The 17,961-nt window shown below is 36.0% G+C and overlaps 1 protein-coding gene and 1 long non-coding RNA gene across 4 annotated transcripts in view; one reads left to right on the forward strand and one right to left on the reverse strand.

The window, feature by feature from the left end:
• Positions 1 to 17,435, forward strand: part of ETFDH (electron transfer flavoprotein dehydrogenase) — a 27,962-nt gene extending 10,527 nt beyond the window's left edge. For both annotated transcript variants that reach the window (XM_073892420.1, XM_025874377.2), the window contains exons 7-13: positions 6,180 to 6,326; positions 7,724 to 7,864; positions 9,099 to 9,242; positions 12,106 to 12,274; positions 14,797 to 14,979; positions 15,611 to 15,832; positions 17,109 to 17,435. In XM_073892420.1, the coding sequence (XP_073748521.1) occupies positions 6,180 to 6,326; positions 7,724 to 7,864; positions 9,099 to 9,242; positions 12,106 to 12,274; positions 14,797 to 14,979; positions 15,611 to 15,832; positions 17,109 to 17,272 (1,170 nt within the window). In that variant the 3' untranslated portion in view covers positions 17,273 to 17,435. The remainder of the gene's footprint in view (positions 1 to 6,179; positions 6,327 to 7,723; positions 7,865 to 9,098; positions 9,243 to 12,105; positions 12,275 to 14,796; positions 14,980 to 15,610; positions 15,833 to 17,108) is intronic.
• LOC141372664 (uncharacterized) overlaps positions 12,612 to 17,961 on the reverse strand; it is a 52,892-nt gene continuing 47,542 nt past the window's right edge. The window contains exon 3 of one of the 2 annotated variants that reach the window (XR_012378061.1): positions 12,612 to 12,768. This is a non-coding gene — a long non-coding RNA (uncharacterized lncRNA). The remainder of the gene's footprint in view (positions 12,769 to 17,961) is intronic. The other variant, XR_012378064.1, reaches the window with a different exon arrangement.

Below are 17,961 nucleotides of genomic sequence, written 5' to 3' on the forward strand. Positions count from 1 at the left end.
TGGAATTTTTCTCTTAAAAAATATAGAGGCATCTTTGAACTAAAAAGGACTTAGACAAGAAGATATAACATGTTTAAGAATACTTTTTTTAAAGATAAAAACATGACTCATACAAATATAAAACAAACATGGGACAAAGATTTTATTTCACTCATTAATAAATGACAGAATCAGTAATATGTTACAGCCAGTTCAAGGAGAATTAAAAAAACATACATATATGTAGGTCATCAATCAACTGCATTGCCACTTCCATAATTTTCATTTCTATGGGCGAGAATCATTTGCATTACTATTAGTAATGCTGATCAAGTCTTTGATGTGATTGTAATATCTCTTGGCAAATATACAACTGATTGCTTTCCTCTCATTCAGATATAATCCTGGATGGTTTTCAGGATTTACAACTTTTATTTTTGAATTTGCAAAAGAAAACCTCTCAGGATCTGGATCTCTCACTGTGTAAGATTCCTTGGAAAGGACAAGAAAAAAAACACCTTGCTTTCCCATAATATTAGAACAAAACATAAAATAACATCTCAGTAAATTAATTTGTCAATTCATATTTATTTGCTCATTGTCTTAATTTCTCAACCGGTTCATAAGCTCCATAAGGGAACAGATCATGGAGCGTTACTGCAGTACCTACCATAGCGCCAGGTCATGTCAGGTCCTCAATAAATATTTGTTAACTTAGAATTTATCCTTCTCTCTGCCATTCTTGAATAGAATGGGGAATCTAGTTGAGTCTCCTCCAGCAGATTTTCCTGCTTCTCAGTACTACCTGCTTAGAGATAAGCAAGTGGCAAAACTCTTGAGTCTTACCTACTTCATTGTTGTAAGTGTTTGACTGGTTTCGTCGGAATTCTGTGAGGTCTGGGACTCAGTGTGTCCTAGAGTAGGCCCTTGAAGCTATTTTTTAACAAGCCCCCAAAGAATTCTGGTGCATAGCTAGATTTGCAAACAACTATTATCTCCTACTGCTTTCCATAATGATAAAAGAATATTGTTTTTCCTGTATTCTTTCCTGTGTTATAGTTATTCTTTCCTGTATTATGATCATTTAATTTTTTTTAAAGATTTTATTTATTTGGGAGACAGAGAGAATGAGAGATAGAGAGCATGAGAGGGAAGAGGGTCAGAGGGAGAAGCAGACTCCCTGCTGAGCAGGGAGCCCGATGTGGGACTTGATCCCAGGACTCCAGGATCATGACCTGAGCTGAAGGCAGTCGCTTAACCAACTGAGCCACCTAGGCGCCCATGATCATTTAATTTTAAAGTGTAGTGTATTCTTTTAAGATTTTTATATTTACTATTACAACAGAACTGAGGCACACAAGTTCTGTTATTTTGATATTTCATTTTTTGTACGTTCTCAAATTTGTTCAAAAGTAAATTTTTGTGTTTTGGGCTTTGTAGTTAAAAAAAAACATATCTTTCCTGGGATACCTGGGTGGCCCAGTTGGTCAAGCCTCTGCCTTCAGCTCAGGTCATGATCCCAGGGTCGTGGGATTGAGTTCCACATCGGGCTCCCTGCTCAGCGGGGAGCCTGCTTCTTCCTCTGTCTGCTGCTTCCCCTGTTTGTGCTCTCTTTTCTCTCTGATAAATAAGTAAAATCTTAAAAAAAAAGAAAAAAAAACCCATATCTTTCCTATATTGTATTTATATAGATATAAAAACATAGAAGAGTACATGGAGTCTTAGTGATATGAGCTCCAGAATCTAAATTTTTAAAATAACTGTTTTAGTACCACAGGTTTGGCGTGGGGAGAACCGAGAACTGTGTTTATTCTATTGTTCCACTCTATTTAACACACCTAGTTAGGCTTTCTTCCCTGCCATTTCACTGAAACAGCTCGTCGGAGTCACAAATACCCCCACCTTGTCAACCGAGTAATCATTTCTCTTGTCTTTTTTACTTGATACCTAGTAGGCAGCACTGACATGGTTGGCTTCTCACACCACCTTTGTAACCGAATGTCATGAGCACGCTATGAAGACACACACACAAGTTGTGTCTTTCTACAATGGCGGCTTTATTCAATCATGTGACCACATCTGGTCACATGGCTCTAAATACCCAAGTCCAGAATCCTATGTCCTCCTGCTTATTCAGAAGCTCTGTGCCACATCTAATAGCCATCTTATTATAAGAATTCTGATTTGGACATTTTTAAGTTTCAGACGTTAAGTGATTTGCCCAAGGTCAGCCAGCTGTAAATAGTGGGGCTGGGGTTTGAATATAAACAGTGTGGCTGGCTCCAGGGCCTGCCCCTTGAAAACTATGGGACATACTGCCTCTAAGAGGAAGCTGAAATATATTAAGTAACATTTTAGTTCATTAAGATTGAATTGTTTTAGGGGCGCCTGGGTGGCTCAGTCATTAAGCGTCTGCCTTCGGCTCAGATCATGATCCCAGGGTCCTGGGATCGAGCCCCACATCGGGCTCCCTGCTCAGCAGGGAGTCTGCTTCTCCCTCTCCCACTCCCCCTGCTTGTGTTCCCTCTCTTGCTGTGTCTCTGTCAAATAAACAAATCTTTAAAAAAAAAAAGATTGAATTGTTTTATAATTGGTGTCAGGGAAACTGGATGGCCATCTGGAAACAAATAGAGTTGGGCCTTTATTTTTTAAAGAAATTCTGAGGATTTCTTAAAACAATAAAAAAAATTAGAAGGAAACCTCGATTACAGTTACAACCTAAAGGGAGGATAAGCCATCCTATAGAGACAAGAAATAATAAACCTGTAAGAGACAGACCTTTTTAACTGTATAAAAATTAAACACTTCTGTATACCAAAGTTACTATAAAGTCTATAGAGAAACAGTTGATTGGGGGAAAATTTTTTTATTACCTGTAATATCAAATAGCACATATACATTAAGAAAAAAGACAGCATTTTAGAAAAATGAGCAATATCTAAAAAACTGACAATTCACAGAAGAGCAAGTCCAGATGACTACTGTAACTCATAAGGAAAGATACTTAAGTACCTTTTCTTCAGAGTCCACAGCTTAAATGTCATTTCTTCAAAGAAGCCTTTCCTGTCCACCCAGTCCCGAACAGTTTCCTTATTTTATTCCCTCTCATAACACCCTGTGCTTTTTTTATAGCACTTAATCATAATTTATAATTATATGCTCATGTATTTCTTTAATATCTCCCTCTATGACTAGCCTGGAGGAAAAGGACCTGTCTTTTATTCATCTCTGTATTCCCATTGCCTAGCATAAAACCTGGCACACTGTAGGCATTCATTAATATTTATTGACTCAAAAAGGGAAAAAGTGCTTAAAACAGTAGTCAGGGAAATGCAACTTAAAATAACAGTGACTTAGCACTGTACTTAGCAAAAATATAAAATAAACAGTTATATCTCTCAGTAACTGAACTGTAGGGAAAAGACTTTTCTTTTTTTTTTTAATTTAAATTCAATTAGCCAACATATAGTACATCATTTGTTTTTGATGTAGTGTTCAGTGATTCATTAGTTGTGTATAACACCCAGTGTTCATCACATCACGTGCCCTCCTTAATACCCATCACCCGGTTACCCCATTCCTCCACCCACCTCCCTTTCCACAACCCTCAGTTTGTTTCCTGGAGTTAAGAGTCTCTCATGGTTCGTCTCCCTCTCCGATTTCTTCCCATTCAGTTTTCCCTCCTTCCCCTCTGATCCTCTGCACTATTTCTTATATTCTACATATGAGTGAAACCATATGATAATTGTCTTTTTCTGATTGACTTATTTCACTTAGCATAATACCCTCCAGAGTTCCATCCATGTTGATGTAATGGTGGGTATTCATCCTTTCTGATGGCTGAGCAATATTCCATTGTATATATGAACCACATCTTCTTTATCCATTCATCTGTTGAAGGACAGGTTGGCTTCTTCCACAGTTTGGCTATTGTGGACATTGCTGCTATAAACATTGGGGTGCATGTGCCCCTTCTTTTCACTACATCTGTATCTTTGGGGTAGATACCCAGTAGTGCAATTGCTGGGGTGTAGGGTAACTTCCATACTGTGGGAAAAGGCTTTTCTTATACACTGCTGGTGGAAAGCGAACTGGTTATATTATAAAATAAAAATAGGTGTGCCCTTTGATCGAACAGTACCACTCCTGGGAATCTACCTTACAGGAATAAAAGCACCAATATTGTAAGAATTTATGTATATATATAGACAGATATATACACAAGAGTGTATGTTTTATAACCATTTTTGGTCACAAATAAACTGGAAACAGAGTGAATGGCTATTACACATTAGCAGAATAGATGAATAAGCTGTGGTATTTCCACATGGACTACTATCCAGCCATTGAGGAGAAAGATTTGAGCTCTACAATGATGTAAAAAGATTTCCATGAAGTATCCTTAAGTGAGAAAAGTAAGATACAGTATTAAATTATCCTATTTTTTGTAAAATAAATCAGGAACCAAAAAAGTTTAAGTGTATATGTATCTCAGTATGTATGTGTGTTTAAATATTTGGGTAAAACTGTACATACTAGATTGTTAACATGGTTTATGGATGAGTGAAGTATAATGAGAGTGAGCAGGCAAGCACAAAATAAAAAGATACTGAGTGAAATTACAGGATGTGTATGTAAGTGTAATATACATGTATGCATATATATGACACTTATAAGCATTGCACAAGAAAAAAATAGCAGTTACCAATAAATGTGTGAAAGATGTTCAGACTTTGTAATAATCAATTAATTTAGTAAATTAATGAGATAATTCTTACCATTCAGACTGAAAATATTTAGCACCAAGTATATTCATCTAGGCAATGCTTTATATAGTGAAACACACTAGAACAGCCTAAATGTCCCAGTATTGAAAATTATTTGAGGGACGCCTGGGTGGCTCAGTTGGTTAAGCGGCTGCCTTCGGCTCAGGTCATGATCCCAGGGTCCTGGAATTGAGTCCTGCATTGGGCTCCTTGCTTGGCAGGGAGCCTGCTTCTCCCTCTGCCTGCCTCTCCCCCTGCTTGTGTTCTGTCTCTCTCTCTCTCTGATAGATAGATAGATAGATAGATAGATAGATAGATAGATAGATAGATAAATAAAACTTTTTAAAAATAAATAATTTAAAAAATTTTTTGAAAAATTAGGGGATTCTATTCAAGCATTAAAAATGATTGCTTTAGGGGCGCCTGGGTGGCTCAGTCAGTTAAGTGACCTACTCTTAATTTTGGTTCACCTCATGATCTCAGGGTCCTGAGATCAAGCCCGGCATCGGGCTTTGTGTTGGGTATGGAGCCTGCTTAGGAATCTCTCTCCAGACTCCTTCTGCCCCAGCCCCTCCTCATGAGCTCTCTCTATTTAAAAAAAAAGAAAATTCTTTTCTTGGTGTGTATTGCTTTTACATTCAACTAATGTGAAAACAGTTATAAAACTCAGTGTAAAACTACTTTTTGTCTTTGCATATAGACAGACATACACATAAAATGAATAGAGAACTGTCAGAAAAGATATATTTCATAAGAGACTTCACTGATTATTCTGTATTCCTTTACTAAGTAAACTTTATTGAGTGCCTTGTGGTAGGTGTAAGTGCAAAATACAGAGAGCAAAAGAGAGGTAAAGACTTTAATTATGGCTTTTTTTCCACTTGGAAAAAATTCGGTTTTAGAATATACATTCAGCAATAGAGAACAAGTAAAATTAAAGTGAAAAAAGCAAGTAGCTAAAGAGTATATTTAGTATCATTCTACTTGTGTTAGAAGGATATAAATAGACTCTATATAGTTTTTTATTCATGGAAATTTTCTGTCATGATTCACAAGAAAGCTTTTGATAGTGTTTTTTGCTTCAGATGATGGAACTGGAAAACCAGAAACAGGGGGGAAATGGATTTTCACTTTCCACTTTATTTTCATTTGTAGAGAATATTTTTAGCATGAGCATGCTTTATTTGCTTTTTTAATTCTTACACACTTAACCATTCAGGTACTTTGGAAGTAAAAAAGAAAAATACAACAAAGACACAGGATATATTATAAAATTTAAATTAGATTCCACTTACAACAGTAGTTTTATTTCCAGTATTATGTATTTGTATTGTTTCTTCTATACCTGAATCATAGTTCAAATCAAAACTGACCAGATCGTGAATATTTTTTGAATTGTTAAATGCTGCAATTTAATATGTTTTTATTATTTAGACAACATTTGAGAGAGGACTAGAACTACATGCAAAAGTTACAGTTTTTGCAGAGGGTTGCCACGGACATCTAGCCAAGCAACTATATAAGAAGTTTGATTTGAGAGCCAATTGTGATCCCCAAACCTATGGAATTGGACTGAAGGAGGTATCCTGATTTGTTTTTGTAATTTTAATTTTAAACTATGGAGTTTAAACTCATTTGTATTATAATGTAGTCTGTAACATTGATATAATTTTATAGTTGCTATATTTTTCATTCACTTGAAATGTTCATCATAACTAAAAATATTTGGGATATTTTTAAGGGGCTAGAAAATATTACTAATCAAATTCCATTATTATCTAAATTGTTTCTGTGTGTTGTAATTGTTTTAAGAAACATTGCTTGAAATCACAAAAATATTTGTAATATGAATTTCTTTTCATTGTAATGCCATCTGTCCTAATAAGATTTGACTTAATACCCCTATGCTGTTTGTAGGGTGACCACATCCTACAAGAACTGTTGCTTTAAAATAACACTGGGAAGATAATTTAGTATAGCCATAGTATATTGATCTGAAACCTAAAATTTAATTAGATTAAGTTTAATATATTTTCTCAATTTATCCAGTCTCTGTTTTCCCAAACCTTGGGCTTATTAGAGTGTAAAAGATTCATTACAATGCTTCTGGTTACATTTTTGGGGGGTAAAGCTCAGAATATTTCCAATTCTGTATATAGCTAGATTTATTGTGAGTAAAGGTTTTATTGTTTTGGTAGGTTGCACGTAACACATAATATTATCTGATTTTTAGATATTTCAAAGGGAAATTGTTTAAAATTTAAAACTTAACCATTCCAGGGGCACCTGGGTGGCTCAGTCAGTTAAGCATCTGCCTTCGGCTCAGGTCGTGATCCCAGGGTCCTGGGACGGAGCCCCGCTTCGGGCTCCCTGCTCCGCGGGGAGCCTGCTTCTCCCTCTCCCTCTGCCTGCTGTTCCGCCTGCTTGTGCTCGCTCTCTCTCTGTCAAATAAATAAATAAAATCTTTAAAAAAAAAAACAAACAAACTTAGCATTCTGGAAATAGATGAACAGTTTGTTTCATTTGGGAAAAGGGGAGTGCAGGAGAGCAAGAGCTGTTTTATTGAAGAACAACATATATACTGGAAAGCAGCAGATTGTAAGTGTACAGCTCAATTAATTTTTATAAGGTGAGCATACCCATGGAACCACCCAGATCAAGATCTAGAACATTACCAACACCCCAGAAGTTTTCCTCATCTCTTCAGTGGTGTTCCCTATAATCGCATGAAAGTCTTAACCAATTTGGAAATCTAATCATTTTCTTAAATTTCTTAAAGAGTTCGTAGCTTTTCTGACCTGTTTTTAGTCCAGTTCATCATACTGCTATTTGATACAATTTTCTTGATATGTGAAGTTCTTCTCTTATTACAGTTTTTCCCTTGAAATTTTCACAACTAAGACATAAAACCTGGCAAGTTTGATATATTTTGGTGGCAGAAAAAACTTAAATAATGCTCTAGGACTTCTTTTTTTAAGTTATGGATTATTCATGAAAAGAAGTGGAAACCAGGGAGAGTGGATCACACTGTCGGCTGGCCCTTGGACAGACACACTTATGGAGGCTCCTTCCTCTACCATTTAAATGAAGGCGAACCCCTGGTAGCCCTTGGTTTTGTGGTAAGTTACACACCCATTCTAGAAAACTCTACTGTTAGAGTCCTTGGATCATCAGTGTTATAAAATCTGGAGCATGTAAAATGCTTTTCATTTAAAAGTCACTTTCTAATTTTGTCAATAGGTAAAGTGCTTGTGGCTGTTACAGGCATTGGTCTATAGCTTTAAACACACATAGCTTTTGTGATGGTAGCTACTAAATGCCAAACACTATGCCCTAGGCTTCACAGAGAATTCTAAGTTTCATAAAAGTCCTATGAAGTATGTATATCCTTATTTTACTGACGGGACACTGAAGTCCAAACAAGTTACACAACTTTCCCAAATACACCCATTAAATGACAGAGGCAGGATTCACACCTGAGTTTGCGTGACTTCCAAGCCCATTTTCCACTATGGCATGCTGTCACAAAAAATGAAATCAGCACTGGGTTTGAATCTTTAACTTTTAAAAAATGTAAGCATTTTCTCCCTTTTTGGCCACTTACATCTTTGCAGTAAACTACATCTTGAACATTGCAAGGAATGGAAAAATAAGGGTTTCTGTACCTTACAGTTGGTGGCAGCTTTATAATTTAATGTCATAGCTAGACTTGTATATGACACATTATTAAATTTTTGCATTATTGGTGTTTTTTGATACCCAGCCAAGTGTTCAGTTTCTCATCTTTGTATGATTATTCCAATGACTTAATTTTTTCAAAGCAAAAAAGATTTGGTTATTAATTCCAGCATTTTGATAATGCCTTATAAAATGTAACTTCTTATATTTCTTGTCCTCTTTTTTCTAAGTTTGATTACATTGTTTCTTCATTTTTGCCTCATTAGTACCACAGATAGCTTATTAGTTAATTTCTAGAGTGGGTACTGATAAAAGAAAAATAATTACAACTCCTTTTGTAGAAACATAATGTTAGACACTTACCTACAAATATTTTTCTAGTTTGGGCTTTTATTTACAGAGCACAATGATTTATTAATATGTTCTAAATTTTTTAAGTTTGGCCAATTATAAACACATGGTATCCTTTTGTTTACCCTTTCTTTTCCAAACAGATTTTATTCAGTTATTTATTTAAGTTTGGATTACTGCATATGTTTCTCCAAGTACTTTGAATACAAGAAATTTAATGTACATGTTTTCTTATAAATATTGATCACATTTTACCTTGATATAATTTGAAATAAAAATGTCTAATTGTATAAATCTACCAAATTTAAATATAAAAATTTTAAGGTTGGTCTAGACTACCAGAATCCATATTTGAGTCCATTTAAAGAGTTCCAGAGGTGGAAACACCATCCCAGCATTCAGCCCACATTGGAAGGTGGAAAAAGGATTGCATATGGAGCCAGAGCCCTGAATGAAGGTGGCTTTCAGGTAACTCATCCAACTTTTTCTTATTTCTGTATTATGAAGTAAACATTGGAAATATAATGTAATAAATTCAGATAAAGAATAGAAAATTATGTCATAGGAAGAAACTTTAATCAGAGCATATAATGTTTATAAAACTGTGTCACACCATAGTTAAATAAAATTACACCATGAATTTAGTTTTAAGAATATATTGATTTCGGGGCGCCTGGGTGGCTCAGTAGTTAAGCATCTGCCTTCGGCTCAGGTCATGATCCTAGGGTCCTGGGATCGAGCCCCGCATCAGGCTCCCTGCTCAGAGAAGCCTGCCTCTCCCGCTCTCACTCCCCCTGCTTGTGTTCCCTCTCTCGCTGTGTCTCTGTCAAATAAATGAATAAAATCTTAAAAAAAAAAGAATATATTGATTTCTTGAGATAAATTTATAGGCTTTTTGTTGGTTGGTTGGTTTTTAGCCAGAAAATTAAAACTATATGATCCAAAGATATTTTCCTTTATTCCTTAGCTGCCAGGAAACAGAGATTTAGTTTTCCACAAAGGTAATTAATTCATCCCAACTACCTAGTAACATCCATGCCTTTTAGGTGACCTCTGTCAAGCTTTTGCCCTTAATTGTCTATTTTAGTATATGTTCATAATAAATCTTATGAAATGTTAATGTAACATTATATATTAATTGAATTTAAATTTCAAAAAAGAATACAGTATATAATACAACATACAAAAAAAGAAGAAACTGGTAGCTCAAGTCTATACAAAGAATTTTGTAGTCAGTAAAAATATGTTGGGTACATCTGCAGATGTTGACATGGAAAAGATGTTAAAGATATGATATTAAGTAAAAATAAAAAAAACAAGCTATAAAACAGCATAGTTATAAAAAAAGTTAATGTATTAAGTATATATAGACAATGAGATAAAAAAACCTAGGTAGCTATGATAAAAGCTGTTAGTACTACTGTAAAAATATTAGGTAAGATGATCTAAAAAATTAGCTTACTAAAATTTATACCAAGTGATTTAAAGCAAGTTACTTATCTTCTCTGGCCTTTATTTTATAGATGATCCTTTCTGTCTCTAATATTCTAGGAATCTGGAGCCATTTTATAGATTGGATGTCTTTTTTTTTTTTCTGTAATTCTGTTGTAGAAGTAACAGATGGTAGAAAATTGGGGGAGAAGGGAGTTAACCTTTAAAATGAAGTTCCAAATACTTTATTACTGTAACAATAATTCATAAAGTCAAGTAAAATCATAGTTAAATTATAAATGTAATCCCTAGAATCTTAAAATAACAGTATCCCTAAGTTCTGTTGCTATGGAATTACTTCTCATGAGGTTTTGTTTCTAGAGTAGTAATTCATTTGCAACAAATATTTATTAAATTGCATGACTATGTTCAAGCCCATTCAGCTCTTTTGCCCAATCTCTATAATATCTGTCAGTCTAATTCTGCTCTTTTTAATTTATAAAGTTCCCAGTATATTCAATAGGACATACAGATCTGTATTTAAAAACATCTGCTTTGTGTGTTTCAACATCTCAGATGATTTTTTAGAATGGCAGGAAGAGTTGACCGCACACATGCACTTACACACACACACTCACTTTTTACTTAAATTTTCTGATTCAGTTAGTCAAAGATTCAGAAATGTAGTTCTAGTAAGTTTTTGAAGAACCTTAAGCAATAATTTGAAACATTTGATTTTATTTTGAACTAACAAATACGACATGACTCTTTTCCCTCTTTTGAAAATTTTTAAGTCATACTTATTTTATAACCGGAAGTTTATACCTCTTAATCCACTTCACATATTTTGCCATCCCCCCGCTCACCTCCCCTCTGGCAACCACCAGTTCTCTTTATAAATAAGGTTGTTTCTATATACACGACTTTTTATTTCTTTTTCAGTTTGTGCCAAAACTTACCTATTCGGGAGGGTTTCCAGTAATTTGTGGTTTAATGCATATCCTAGAATACATTTCTCAGTGCAACTTTTCCTCAGTTCCTTAACAAGATACCCAGCTGCCAGTAACACTGCCCTACAGGGTAGGATCCTCCCAGGATGTAAAAATATGGTTGCTTGGGCCGTGAGACTTTTCTTCATAGGACTTTGGCACCAGTTTGGAAGAACTTGTACTAGTAATCCACGCCCTTTTCTTAAACTTGACAGTCTTCTGGTTATTAAATCAAACAGTGTCAGCAAGACCACAGCCCTCCTTAAGAGAAGTGTTGTCATTATCCCAATTCCTAGGATCTCTTTCTGGCTAGGAATATTCCGGAAGGCCCTCCCCCTCTTATCTACTCTGTGAGCCTGATTTCATGCTCTTTTATCTAGGTGGTTCTAATATTGAATTCAGTCTGAGAACCATAATCATAAATTCATATATTAAAATATATTCTTTAAGGAAGTAGCTAACTGTAATGATGCCATGATGAGAACCTAAGTTTCCATCCCTAGATATCAAAGTAAAACAAAAAGGGCATATAGAGTTAACATCCTTTTGTCAATCATGTGTTGCTGAGAATGCACATAACAGCAGATTACAATTTAGATAATAGTTGTTTAGGTTTAGGGAGTATTTTTAGACATGGATATGTAAAAATAACATTTTATTTAATATGTTAACGCTCTGGTCCTAAATCTGTCTCATGTAGGTTAGTCATGGGGAAGAAGAGGAAAAAGTCTTAGAAAAATAGTAATAGTTCTAATCCTCATTCTTAGGAAATGGGGAAAAAAACTGCCCTCGCTCTGATTTTTCCCCTTCACATTTTTCCCTACAGCCTTGGAAGACTTTTAAGAGATGATAATCTGTAGTATTCAGTTTTGTTTAAGCTAAAAATGCACTTTGAATGTTTCTTTCCTCAGTCTATACCAAAACTCACCTTTCCTGGTGGCTTACTAATTGGTTGTAGTCCTGGTTTCATGAATGTTCCCAAGATCAAAGGTACCCACACAGCAATGAAAAGTGGAATTTTGGCAGCAGAATCTATTTTTAATCAACTAACTAGTGAAAATCTCCAATCAAAGACAATAGGTAAGAACCTCCTATTTAAAGCATTGAAAATTGTCAGGTTCTTCACTGAGATATTTAAAAAGAAGCTATTTCAACATACACTTAGTATATAGATAGAGGATGAAAATAAATACAATTAAAAATCTTGAGGTCTTTATGCATATTTCAGGTGACATTAAAAGATCTGTCCCTTTTCACAAAGCATTCAGATGTATGCTGTACAAAGAAAACTATATGACCTAATCTCAGTAATTAGATTTTTATGGCAGTGTTCTGTTTTATTCACATCAAAAGTAGAATAGTACCAGTGATGTCCCACCTACTTAGAAATGACTTAAAGTTTGGGGCACCTGGGGCGCCTGGGTGACTCAGTCATTAAGCGTCTGCCTTCGGCTCAGGTCATGATCCCAGGGTCCTGGGATCGAGCCCCACATCGCGCTCCCTGCTCCGCGGGAAGCCTGCTTCTCCCTCTCCCACTCCCCCTGCTTGTGGTCCTTCTCTCACTGTGTCTCTCTCTCTGTCAAATAAATAAATAAATAAAAATCTTAAAAAAAATAAATAAAGTTTGGGGCACCTGACTGGTTCAGTTGGTAGAGCATGCGGCTCTTGATCTTGGGGTCATGAGTTTGGACCCCCACGTTGGGTATAGAGATTGCTTGAACTTTTTAAAAAATTTTTTAAAAAATGATTTCAAGTTTGACTGTACTTTATTACATTTCATATGTATCATGTACACACTAAGATACCTCACAAATACTGCAGGGTCTTCAATCTGAAAACAGAACAGCTTTGCAGACTGCAGAATCCAGCAGCACCTTGTCCTTTGCAGGCTTTGCAAGCACAGCCATAGGTGTGACCCTTCTGCTCTCGTGGAGAGGAAGAACTAAACTCTTCTACCTCCATAAACCCTTAATCTATGAAGACCCTTTAGTAATTCTCAATTTTTCTCAAAATAAAAGCCTAAGTTTTTGCACTCCTCTGATTTCATTTCTTTTTACTCTCCATTCCAGCCACACTGGCTTCTTGACTGTAAGACCATCTCGTGGTCTTTACTCATGGCTGACTCCCTCATTCCCTTCCCCTTTGCTCAGATCTCTCTCTCGTGGTGGCCTTATATGGACTGTACCAGTTAATTTGCAACACACACAGAGCACTCCCACCCCTTCCCCCAACAGACTTTTTTTTTTTTCCTATAGTATTTTCCCCCTTTTGGCACATAATTACCAACTTTGTCTCCTGCCTCTTGGATGGAAAACTCCAAGAGAGCAGAGACTTTGTTCACCAGGAATCCCAAATCCCTGGCACATAGTAACAACTCAGTATTTATTTGATAAATAAACCTTATTCCTTAGAATTCCAAAAAACAAATGTTCCTCCAGGGAGAAGTATGAAACCTGATTATGCCTTCAAATGTCTTTGTAGAAATGGAGTCCTAGGCTGTGGGAGAGGAAGGGGATATAGGTAGAACATAGAAGAGGCAAGAGAGAACAGAATAGGTAGGAAGTGTAACTGTAGAGTAGTGGAACTTTTTTCTCATTTTCTTGCCAAGTAGCTTTCCTTGTTGGGACCACAAGCCATACTTGCACTTCGTGTACACACAGTACCAGCACATAGACAGTACTGGTGCAAGTAGATCAACAAAGACCAGACGGAGGGAAGATTAAAGCCTGAGGGAAAGGGAATGGAGCCAGAACAGAACAATGACTGGAAAGTGGATAGCCACTACAGAGTTTGTGCAAGTTAGTAAGAAGAACCAGTTTGTCCCATTAAATATTAAATGCATGCACCATTTCGGTATTATGAATTTCCTAGGGCTGCCACGACAAAGTAAAGACTGGACAGCATAAAACAACAGGAGTTTATTCTGAGTTCTGTAGGCTAGCAGTTCAGAATTAAGGTGTTGATAGCACCTTACTCTCTCCTGTCTTTAGTCTTCTTGCCCCTCCCAGCTTTCTGATAGCCCCAGACATTCCTTGGCTTTTGGCAGGATAACTCCAATCTCTTGATTCCGTCTTCTCCTCTCTTCTCCGTGTATCTCATGAAGACACCAGTTGGTGGATTAAGGACCCACTCTATTCCAGTATGACCTCAACTAATTACATCTGCAGTGATCCTGTTGTGACCCATCCTGACATAACTGGGGGTTAGGACTTGAAAATAATCTTTTGGGGGGGACACAGTTCAACATGTAACAGGTAGAAGTGTTTCATTTAATCAACTATGAAAATTTTTCACTTTTGTAGGTAGCATGAACTCTTTAAGGAAACTTTTCAGATTCATTGAATTTTAAAACTAATTTTCCATACTACTAAGTTTAAGAAATCAAATGCCTTACCACCTGTTAACATATATCAAATGGTTATCTTTTTGGAAGATGCCAGCATTTGTATGTGAAAGATTCTTCAAGTGTGGTCTTACATGACCACCTGTTTAAATTTAAGATTCACTCATCAGGTATTTCAGTAGCAAAATACCTTCCTGATAAAGTATTTTATACTCCTTAAGGTAATTTGACACTTAACATTTCATGTTTTTAACAAAAGGACTTCATGTACCTGAGTATGAAGACAATATAAAGAAATCCTGGGTGTGGAAAGAGCTATACACTGTTAGAAATATCAGACCATCCTGCCATGGGATACTGGGTGTGTATGGCGGGATGCTTTACACTGGAGTCTTTTACTGGATATTTAGAGGAATGGAGCCGTGGACTCTAAAACATAAAGGTAATTCCAACATATTTGAGTATGAATATTATAATCATTAACTATTCATGCTATTCATGAATGCAGGGCGCCTGGCTGGCTCATTCAGTACAGCATGCAACTCTTGATCTTGGGGTTGTGAGTTCTAGCCTCACGTTGAGGATAGAGTTAAAAAAAAAAAAAAAAAATTTTTTTTTTAAATCTCATGAATAGGATCCATTAATAAAGTGAATTTTTTAATTTGTTTCAAACTTGTTTTATTAGAGAAATAATAAATTCAGTATCTTTAATCTTTATCATTACTGTAAGAGGACTAAAGTCTTATTTCTTCGGTATAATATTTTCAAGTTTTCATAAAAATGTTTGAGAAATGGGCGCCTGGGTGGCTCAGATGGTTGAGCGTCTGCCTTCGGCTCAGGTCATGATCCCAGGGTCCTGGGATCGAGTCCCGCATCGGGCTCCCTGCTCCTTGGGAGCCTGCTTCTCCCTCTGCTTCTCTCTCTCTCTCTCCCTCTCTCTCTCTCCTCCTCTGTCTCTCATGAATAAATAATAAAATCTTTAAAAAAAAAAAATTTAAAAAAAAAATGTTTGAGAAAGTACTTTTACATTAGTGTTATATTTTTATTCAAAATCTTCCTCAAAACTGTTTAAGGTTCTGACTCTGATCAGCTCAAGCCAGCCAAGGACTGCACACCTATTGAGTATCCCAAACCCGATGGACAGATCAGTTTTGACCTTTTGTCATCTGTGGCTCTGAGTGGTACTAATCATGAACATGACCAGCCAGCACATTTAACCTTAAAGGATGACAGTATTCCTGTAAATAGAAATCTGTCAATATATGATGGACCGGAGCAGCGATTCTGCCCTGCAGGTCAGTAATGATTTCTGTCCATTCCTAAAACACACATATTTGTTTTAACCATGTTGGAAATATGCTTCCATTACTTTAAGAAATGTCTCCTTCCACTGCATGGAAATTGTAAATGACCCCATACATCCAGCTTCCATTAGAAAACTCATTTTTGTCGTTCTTATTCTAGCAATGCTAAAGTAATAGGGAATTTTTGGTAAGCCTAATTCAGTTGACATTTCTCAAAGCCTTTCCTGGGGTACCTGGGTGGCTCAGTTAGTAGTGGCTGACTCTTGATCTCAGCTCAGGTCTTGATCTCCAGATCATGAGTTTAAAAAAAAAAAAAAAGAAGCCGGGGCACCTGGGTGGCTCAGTTGGTTAAGAGACTGCCTTCGGCTCAGGTCATGATCCTGGAGTCCTGGGATCGAGTCCCACATCAGGCTCCCTGCTAAGCAGGGAGTCTGCTTCTCCCTCTGACCCTCTTCCCTCTCGTGCTATCTCTCATTCTCTCTCTCTCAAATAAATAAAATCTTTAAAAAAATTAAAAAATTTAAAAAAAAAGCCTTTCCCTTACCCTCAGACCAAGGATTATGGAACACCAAATACCTCTTTCCATGTTCACATGACTTAAATCATGCGTCATGGCTGCTCCTACACATACACATACATTATATATATACATATATATATATATATATATATACTAAAACATTAGGGTATAGCCACATTCAGCTGAAAAAATGGTCCCAGACATTAAATTCATCATGAATACTGTATCCTTTAATGTAAACTTTCAACTAGAATTATAATAGGAACTGGATCTCTAATATGGGAGAACAGTATGCAGATATATGAAAATCAGTATATTCTGGAGGGACTAAAATTAGAATGTAAACTCTGAGGACAGGGTTTTGATCTTTTTGTGTATTTTGACTTTTTAAATCATTTCTGCCCTTACACTGGTTTGTAAACTCTTCCAAGGGTAAGCATTGGATCTGTCTTTTTAGTTGTAACACACATATAAAATTGGAACTCAAAAATTGCTAAATGTTTGTTCCCTTGTTTTATAAGACTAACTTAGCCAAATAACTGTATACTTTCTGCTTTTATCCATACTTAATTTATACTAATAGCAGTAGCACACACCAAGATCTTCATAATATTCTCTGTGGGTAAACATTAAGAAAACAAACCTTCAAGGTTTCTGTAGCTACTGTTTCCAGGACTTCAATTTCTACTTTTGAATCTTGAAATTAAAACAGGTACACTTCACAGTATTACTTATTTTTCCTTACAGGAGTTTATGAATTTGTACCTTTGGAACAAGGTGATGGATTTCGGTTACAGATAAATGCTCAGAACTGCGTGCACTGTAAAACATGTGATATTAAAGATCCAAGTCAGAATATTAACTGGGTGGTACCCGAAGGTGGTGGAGGACCTGCTTACAATGGAATGTAAACTGCAACTGATTTCATTTGCAGGCACGTTTGATAGTTCCTTTAAAATGTATGGCAAACTAACTTTAAATGTTAAGAAGTCAACAGGTGTCAAAATATTTTACTGCATATTACTGATCAGAATGTTCATAAAATTATCAAAGAAATAAACATTTTATACTTAACCCTGAAATTATGAATATTCCTCCTACGTTAACCTCACAAATGAGGTAGCATCTGCTTGCCTCTATAATTCTTCAAAGATTCAGTACCAATAGCAAATACACTACTGGCCTTTAATGTAGATTTGACTTGTCAAATTCAAAACTTCAAATATAAATGTATATTCTATACCAGAGGCTAGCATCCAGCCCACCACTTTTCTCATGAATAGTTTTACTGGAATACACAATGCCCATGGTTTACACACGGCCTGTGGCTACAACTGCAGAAATGAGTAGTTGTGACAGATGACAATGGTCCACAAAGCCTAAAATATTTACTCTCTGGCCCTTTGGAGAAAGAGTGTTGACCCCTGAATGTTTTGTAAATAAGTACAAAACACCAGCAAAAACCAACCACCGGGAAATAAAGAATTGAGGGAAACAGTATACAAATTTAAGCTTTAAAGTGTTTATTCAACAAGATGTGTCTTTAGGAGTTTAGAAACAGGTACCGAGTTTAGAATAACAGACACCGTTATTCTTTGTG

This window comes from Callorhinus ursinus, unplaced genomic scaffold, assembly GCF_003265705.2.
Source record: "Callorhinus ursinus isolate GAN/ISIS: 27379988/994484 unplaced genomic scaffold, GSC_fseal_2.0 scaffold4, whole genome shotgun sequence".
NCBI classification, from domain to species: domain Eukaryota; kingdom Metazoa; phylum Chordata; class Mammalia; order Carnivora; family Otariidae; genus Callorhinus; species Callorhinus ursinus.